The 9,118-nt window shown below is 35.8% G+C and overlaps 1 protein-coding gene across 1 annotated transcript in view; it reads right to left on the bottom strand.

Annotated features, from left to right (window-relative positions):
* The window catches only part of Rnf180 (ring finger protein 180), a 161,682-nt gene extending 157,352 nt beyond the window's left edge, over positions 1–4,330 (bottom strand). Inside the window, exons 1-2 of the mRNA XM_023709027.1 lie at positions 4,110–4,330; positions 553–607 (exon numbers count right to left, since the gene is read on the bottom strand). Of these exons, the coding sequence (XP_023564795.1) occupies positions 553–607; positions 4,110–4,330 (276 nt within the window). The remainder of the gene's footprint in view (positions 1–552; positions 608–4,109) is intronic.
* Positions 4,331–9,118: the final 4,788 nt, after the last annotated feature.

The following is a 9,118-nucleotide window of genomic DNA, read 5'->3' on the forward strand; positions in this document are numbered from 1 at the left end:
ATATATATATAAACACACACACACACACATACATACACATTCATACCCCAATATAAAAATCACCTTAAGAGGCTAGTAGTGAAATTCAGTGGTAGAGGGCTTATTTACCCTAATTTTTTTTTCTTTCTTTTTTTTTTTTTTTTCTTTTTTGTGGAACTAGGGGTTGATCTCAGGCCCTTGGGCTTGCTAGGTAAGTGTCTATTCCACTGAGTCATCTCCCTGGCCCCAAAAATGGCCACCCTAATTTTTTGTTTTGTTTTTGAGGCAGGCCCCCAAGAGGGCTTATTTAAATGTGTGAGACCTTGAGCTTTTGTTTTCTCAGGTTTTTTGGTGGGGAAGATGTGAACAAGGTTCCACTATGGAGTTCAAACTGGCCCCTGACTCACTTTGTAGCCTAGTCTGACTTTTTTTTTTAACTCACGGTTATTCTCCTGCCTCAGACTCCTGAATGCTGGAATTACAGATGCACACCACCACACTCAGCTTGAGACTTTGAGTTTGAGCACAAAAAAGGGAAAGGAATGATAAAGGGAAGTTACATTAAAAACTTACCGTAACTGTAAAATGTATGTTTTCCTTTCCCTCTTTCTCTATTACTATAGGCCCTCTGTTTGAGAACAGTGTACAAAGAATGTTCAATATAGAGTAATATCTATGGTGACAACACTCATAATCTGGCCTCAGATAAATGGGCTGTTTTGTAACAGTGGAAATGAACTATTTCCAATGGAACATGAAATACAGATGTACTTTCATACCCATACTCATATGAAATTACTAATCCATCAATGAAAAACTGGAAGAATGATGAAGTGTACAAATATATCCAGGCTGCGTCCTTATAAAACTGACACAGCATATGACTTAGGTCAGTTTCTATGTAAATAAGCAGTTCCAGTTCCTTTTACTACCAAAGAATATGTTAAATGACAAAGCAAAATGGCACCATACAAAGCCTGCACCATTAGAGATGGGCAAAGAAAATATTCTGTGCAACCCCCATATTACTTTTCTTAATGGTTGTGCTACTGTACATTCTCACCAAAATTACATTAAGGTTCCAATGTCAACATCCTCAGTAACACTATTTTTTATTAATTAAGTTTATTGTGAAACTTATTATACTTATAGGTATATACAATGCTCACATTCATCAGAATTTGTGCCTGTACATAATATAATTTGATTCTTTCTTTCCATTCTCCTACCCTCCCTTCAACTCCTCTTCTGCTCTCTATTGCAAAAGCTCTGTTTCTATTTTTCCTTTCTTTTCTTTTTTTCCCTTCTCTTTTCCCCCGCCCCCATCCTTAGGTCCCCTTTCCATTTGAACATCTTATTTTTACAATAGTTATCCCAACTGACATTAGGTAATATTGTGCTTTTCACTTGCATTTCTCTGATAATTAGTAATGTTGAGAACCCCTTCATGTTTTGTGGTCCTCCTTGTGTCTTCTTCAGAAAAAAAATCTATTCCAGATATTTACCCATTTTTTCAGTTGGATACTGTGCTATCCAGACATACAGTCAACTCATCTTTAGCAAAGATGTCAAGAACACAAAATGAGGTAAGGATTGCCTTTTCAAATGACACTGAGAAAACTGGATATCAACGTGCAAAGGAGTAAAAGTAGACCCTAACACTATAAATAAAATCAAAATGAAATAAACACGTAAGAACTCAAAAGGTAAAACTAGGAAGAAATGGAGACAGCGTCATGACAATGTTCTTGGCACAGGATGCTTGCATCTGGCCCCAAAAGGACGGGGGTAGAAAGGAAACCAGACAAGTGAAAGTACATCAAACAGTTCTGCACAGTAAAGGAAACAATGCTCAGAGTAAATGCCAGCTAACAGAATGGGAGAACATGCTCACAAGCCATCTCTATGATGAGTTAGCATAACCATATATGAGAATCTCCTAAAATTCAACTTAGAGCAAGTATCTAAATCACCCAATTAAAAACTGGTATGTTAATCTTTTAAAGAGTCAGACAATAATTTGCATAAAACTATGAAATACTAAAAATTTTATAGCAGAATGTCAATTTCAAATTAATGCCTTATAGCATTTAATTATTTTTATACCAACATCTAATAGGTAAAATATAAGAGGATATTTAGCCAGTGAAACTGTACTATGTAGTACTATAATGATAGATAAATGGAATAATCATTTATTAAAATCCACAAAATTTGACAACAAAAGGACAGGGTCTGAACGTAAATCATAAAATTCAGTTAATAATAAATATTTATTCACTGATATTGACAAGTACATCACACTAACAAAATTTTAGTAATAGGCGAAACTGCAGTAGGTAAGGGAGTACTCTGTACTTTCTGTACAGAATAAAAATGCAGCAGTTTTGTGTGCTTAATTTGTTAACCAGCAACTTCTCTAAAAATAAAGTTTATCAACTTAAAAATCTAATTATTTTAACATAAAATGACAGCACCATGTACTCAAGTTATGATTTTATTAACAAAATAGGGAAAGTGTATTTTTGTCTGGATTAGATAATCTAAAATAACCCTACCTTTGAAATTTGATATGAGGGCCAGCATTATAGCTCAGCAGACTAAGCACTTGCTTAGGTAAGCGCAGGGACCAGGGTTCCATATCTGCCCACCCCCAGGTGTGCTGAGCTGGCAAAGGAGTCTGGGCATGCTAGTACACACCTGTAATCCCAACACCAGGGAGGCAGAAATCAGAAGGATCACTACGAGTCCAAGCTGTGTAGTGAGACCCTGCACCAAAAAAGTTTTTAAAAAAAACATAAAAAAAGATATTTGATATGATAATGAATTTTATATCACAATGAATTTTTGAAATTCAAGAAAATGTCTATATTCTGAGTGTCATACTGAAAAGTCTGTTTGGACAGGAGTAACACAATACAAAGGCTAGGTGAGTCAAACAACATAAATATACTTCCTCAATTCTCCAGGCTGCAAGCTCAAGATCAAAAGGAGAGCAGAGCTGTCTTCTTGATGAGGCTTTTTTTTCCTGGTTCACAAATAGCCACAGTTCCACTGCATCCTCAGATGGCCTTGCCTTTTGCATGAGAACTTTAGTGTCCACTGCTGTATTTAAATTGACAAGAATCCTATCTTATTTAATTCCCAACTTCTTGGTCTCATTTAATCTTATTTACCCCTATAATGGCCATACTACAAGCATAGTAACATTAGGGGTTAGGACTTCAACACAATAGTGGAGCATCAATCAATAACATTTTTTCTCTGGCCTCCAAAATTCAGTTCACATTCATTTTCTTTCTCTTTACTTCTCTCTCTCCCTCTATCCCTCAACCCCCCATTACCTCTTTCTATTTCAATTTGGTTGTGGCATTTGCATGTTTCCATACTTTGATAACATCCATCCCCATTATCCATCCTCAACTCCCTCTTCCTGGACCTCGGATCCCTTCTTTCTGCCTACTAATCTCCCTCTATTTCAGGTCATGTTGTGTTTTTCCCCCTAGAGTTCACATATTAAGCAACACATGTGAGACTTCTCTTTCTGAGGCTGGCTTATTTCACTTAACTGGATATTCTCCAGTTGCAATTATTCACTTCCTTCTCACATGCAAAAGATCATTCACCCCATCCCAAAAGCTCCATTTTAACCTATACCAAGTTAAGGTATAGTTTTAACCTATACCTTAACTTGTCAACTCCAAGTTCAAGGTCTCATCTAAATGTCACCTGAATTATTTACAAATGAGACACTAGTTATGATTAGGCCTGTGACAAAAGCCTTCTCCACCAGGAAACTCTTGAGACCATGCAAGATATGCCAAAATCGATGGTGAGGGATGCATTAATTTAGCCATCACTTTTTCAAAAGGGAGAAATGAGAAAGAAGAGAGATGTCAACAGTTCCCAAGCAAGTTCCCAAAATTCACTAAGTAAAATTTCATTCATTAAATTTTAAGGTCCAAGTATAAATTTCCTTGACTCAATATTCTGCCCTGAGCCCACAATAACAGTGGTTTTGTTTTCTGAGCCAGTTAGGATGGCAGCCTAGCTTTACTGGCTCTAATCAGCAGCTTTTCTCCTAAGGCTATGGATGGAGGTATTCCGCCCTGCTGAAAATGAAAGGATACCTCATACTCTGAAACCGAGAAGGTGCTGTCTTCACTCTTGAGCTTGTGGAAGCAGTGACACTTCTGTCAATCTCTGAATCATCTTTAGGCTCATTTTTATCTTTCCTTGGATACAGCATGTTTCCAGTCAGATCATCTAATGCTCTGTTTTTAGTATTCATGAGTGAGCACTCATCTAGTGTGCTCAAGAAGGGCCCAGACATTGACCTAACTAAGTCCATGTTGGCTCTCTAACTTTTTTGTTTTTTCCCTCTTCCTTCTGAACTTTCCAGGGTCATTCTTTCCTGTAGTTACTTGTATTCAAGGTACAACAGGCCTGATAAACATCTATGACATAAGACTAAAATCATACACATACAAATACCCCAAGCAACAGCGATCGTCACAGATTCCAACAGTATTCACTTGGGCAATCCTGAGAAATGATCAGCCAGCCCTGGCCTGAACACCATTGCTTGCTGGTCAAGTTCTGCAAACCCATAATGCCTTAATTGCTGCTCATCTCTTCTCTGGCTTTCTGGAAGCCTTAACTCCAGTTAACAGATCTATTGTATAGAATCCCGGGAGTCTATAAAGAATTCTTTCCTTATTTTGTTCCATCTGTCCTTTTAAATACAAACAGGCAATATCTCTGCTAGAATAATCCTAAATCTGTTCCTGGCTTCTGCTGACATGATTGCCTAACCTGTGGGTAACGTTCATGGAGAGATTGTCCAGCCACAAAGCACTAAGAGTTCCTGTTCCTTCTAAATATTCACAGTATGAATATGCTGAGAATTTATCAAATCTTAATTTCTGGTTCTTCTGTCTTAATTCCTTGTAGACTTGTCTCTCTTCTTTCACTAGATTACCCTTTAAAATTTTGCTCATAAATTTTTTGCTAATTATGCAATATCACAACTTAAACACTACTACCCACCAAATTCTAGAATGCAATTCAGCCATACATTTTGCTACTTTCTAATAAAAACTGCCTGCAACCTTCTACCAACCATCAATAGCATTCCTTACTTACTCTATATGAAAAGTTCACTGGAATTACTTTCAACATCTATATTCCTACCAACTATTCCTTCGAGGCAAATCTAGACTCTTTTCCAATGGATGTGTCAAAATTCTTATAGTCTTCCATATTGTCATAGCAAAATCATCTTTCACAATTTGAAAATCTATAATATTGTCCTTGGGCTTCCATAACCCAATACATTGGACTGCATGGCTTACGTAAGAAAAATATATTTTTTCACAATTCTGAAGTCTGGAATGTTTTATTTCTGGTGAGTACTCTCTCTCTCTGGCCACAGTTGAATGCCTTCTTCCTGGATCCTCAAATGGTCTTTCCTCTGTATGTTTGCAATTCTGGCATGTCTTCCTCTTCTTTTAAGGACAGCAGTTCTATTGGATTACAGTCCTACCTTTATAACTTCATTTAACTTTAATTGCTCCCTTAAATATTTTATATTCAAACTAGTAACATTAGTAGCAGGGCTTTAACATATGGATGGGGGGAGAGTCCTTCAAGAAGGCACAGTGTAAGGGCAGTGAGATAGCTCAGCAGTCTAAATGCCTGCTTTGGCAAGTGCAGGGACTAGGGTTCAATCCCCAGTCCCTCATACTGTGCTGGCCCTGCCCCAGGGCATGCTAACCAGGGGAAATGAGTCTGGGTGTGGTGGTGCATGCCTGTAATCCCAGCGCTGGGGAGGCTGAAAACAGGAGGCTCACTATGAGTCCAAGCTGTGTAGTGAGACCCTGTACCAAATACATTAATTTTTTTTAAAAAGGCAGAGTGCACTGCACTCTATAACAGTACATACAAAACTCAAGCCAGTCCTCTAACGATTTTGACATTATTAGCATTTTTGTGTTTTATTCTGTGTCTATTCTGTTGTACTTTATGCACAATATAAGGTCATGGCATAAAGAAACACTGAATTCATAATTACTCAAGATGGAAAAAATTATCTATGAACAAACAAAAATGAACAAGTGAAATAACATAAGACTTTGAGCCTCCCTTGTCAATTGTATTTATTTAAAACTGTGACAGAATAAGCAGACTAGTGCAAACTGCCAAATGTATGAAAAGGGCAATGAATATCAAATTAAATAAAACACCTAAATGTTTTATCCAATTTAAACTATATAAGAGATATATTATATCTGAAATTCAGTTTTTTTGTGAGAGTAGGGTTTTGATTTTTATTTCTTGAAGAGGGATCTTGTTACCCAAGCTGACACTGAACCCTGGACTCAAGTGATCCACCTGCTTTGGACTCCTGACAAGTTGGAACTATAGGTGCCCATCACTGTGTCTGTTCCCTAGTTTTATTTTTTTAGCTGTCCGTAACAGCTAAAAACAGGTTTAAATTAAAAATGTATATATGCTTTTGCTCTCTCTCTTACTCACTCTGTCTCTCCACCCTTCCTCCCTTTGTCCTTCCTTTTTCTCCCTCCCTCTTTTTCTTTCTCTCCTTCCTTGTTTCTGTGGCAAAGATCGCATTACTGTAAGTGCTAAGTACATTATGTCCCCATGAAATGAAAAGGCATAACCCTTTTGTAGATGCTAAGAAATAGTATTTTCTTAATGTAAAAAAATCTCATTATCTGGGACACAGTAACCTTCGAAGTAAACCACATCTGCTTTGTAAAGTAGGCTTTGGAACCAGTGACTATGCACTTGGCTAGAACATAATGCATAATAATAATTCTATTAGGAATCAGATGTACAGGCATTATTTTATAAAACTGCTAATATATCCACAACCTCTACAGATGCTGAATATTTCTGATATAAATTATGAACACAGAAGAATTGAAATAAAAAGTGCCCAAATACAAGTAAGCCACTGCAAAGAAGTACTAACAATAATGCAATCTCTGACCTGTAAAACAGTGTAAAAATGTACATGACTGAGTTTACAAAACAATAAACAAAGTTTGTTTCCAACCATTTAAATATGCATGAAGACAAAAAGTAATCCCATTAAGTAGAAATGACAATAAAATTTTACAATTAGGACTATATTTCTGTGAGATTTATGTGCCTTGCTAGTTCAATAGATATTTCTGAAACATACATTATTTAGTGAAAGGTGACTTTTAATCTGGGATCCCTTTTTATTTTAGTCTCTATCACAGACATCCCATACTTTATCTACACAAATAGAAGATTGGATCAGGTTACTTGCAAACTGCCAATTCTATAATTCTAGGCATGGTAGCTGCAGAGACTAAAATAGTGTTGAAAGGTTCTAATTTACTAAGCTTAAAACTGCCTAAATCATGAATCATAGACCTCAACCTTCTACAAAAATTGTTAATGTTACACATGTCTGCTACTGAAAATTATAAAGTCAGTAATGACAGTTGTACACTTTTGGATTCATATCTACAAACATTCTTCTTGAAAACTAACTTTTATTGATTAAAAAAAGAATAACCTACCTTACCTAGCTTTCACACTCCTTACTTCTAACTTTCCCAGGCTTGCTAAGTTCCTAGGCCCTATGCAATATGCTACTCTATTGAGAAAAAGCAATATGAATTTTATACCACAGTGACTACCTGGTACTGCCTACACAGCCCCCAAAAGCTCCTAAACCACTTCAATTAAAGGTGATGAATATGATGAATAACATCTCTTCATTCTTGTAAAATGACAGCCCCTCCTCTCCAGAAGTAGTTCATGTACTTAGATTCGAAAGCTCAATGTTGTCTTTAAAACTAAATGACACCTTTAGATGTCACTGAACAAACATTTTGTAAGTTCTATGTTCTGATTAGTGTTTTTTTTTTTAATGCTATCACTTTTTAGTAAAAGGAAGAATGGCTTTTAAAGCATGAATGAGGTTACACTGAACAGAACCCACATAGCATTCACTTCTCATACACTACTTTTTTATGGGAAAAAATAAGGGGTAGAACTTACATGCAGAATTAATAAATAGTATGATGGTAAAACATATCTTTCAAAATGGTATGTGCAGGGGCCGGGGAGATGGCTCTGTGGAATAAGTGCTTCCTTGGCAAGCACAAGAGTCTGAGTTCAATCCCCGGTTCCGAAAAAAAGTGGTATGTGCATATTTACATATATATGAAGCTCTTAGAAATTATTATGACTTTATAAATTTTGTTCCAAGAAATAGCATTAGTCACTTTTGGATAATCTTGAACAGTCTGGACATATCTAAGCATAATTTTAGTAAGGTGACATGAATATATCTGATTAGACCAAGAAGATAAACTAAAACAAACAAAAACAAATGATTTATTTTTAGTTAACATTAAGTTTTGATTTGAGGCTAAAATCATTCATTCTATGAATAATTTTAAGCAATTACTACTTTTTCAGAGTATACAAAGAATAACAAGGACATGTACCGTGAAACCCTATAAAAGCATAAGAGAAGTTCTGAGTTAGTTGGATGGGGGAGTGAGTAAAAACTGGCATAACTCTCAAAGGGAAATAATCAAGAAAAGAATTAATCTTGATGTCAACTGCAGCTTTCTTTCCCTATTTGGCAGGCTATCTACTTTGAAGAAAAATGAACTAAAATATATTTATTTTTATGTGAAATATATTAATACAAAGTACAGTTTTAATAAAATTTAATAAGTATTTGTCTAATTTTCATGCTTTCATCAAATGAATACATTGATAATAAGTCAAAATATGAATAATGAAAAGAAGATTCAGATAATAAGGTGGCAACAGAAAAAGACTGCCTTGGCTTGGAGATCTTTCACTTCAAGGGCAAAAGAGTTATACAGAAAGATCTCTTGGATGTAAAGATATGTAGCTTCACCAATTACTGTAAATGATTTTTGGCTTCTAAAATATTGCTAGATAATATACTGCAAAATAAAACTATCTCCTAATAGAGAAGTCACTGAATGGGAAGCCAAGACATTTGGGCTTATTTAATAATTCATCCCACCATTCTTCCCAAAGGAGGGTTTAAATCTCCTAATGTTTTTATTTACTGCTCTGTCTTTCCTCCATAATCTTT

Source organism: Octodon degus, unplaced genomic scaffold (genome assembly GCF_000260255.1).
Source record: "Octodon degus isolate 3935 unplaced genomic scaffold, OctDeg1.0 scaffold00001, whole genome shotgun sequence".
NCBI lineage: Eukaryota > Metazoa > Chordata > Mammalia > Rodentia > Octodontidae > Octodon > Octodon degus.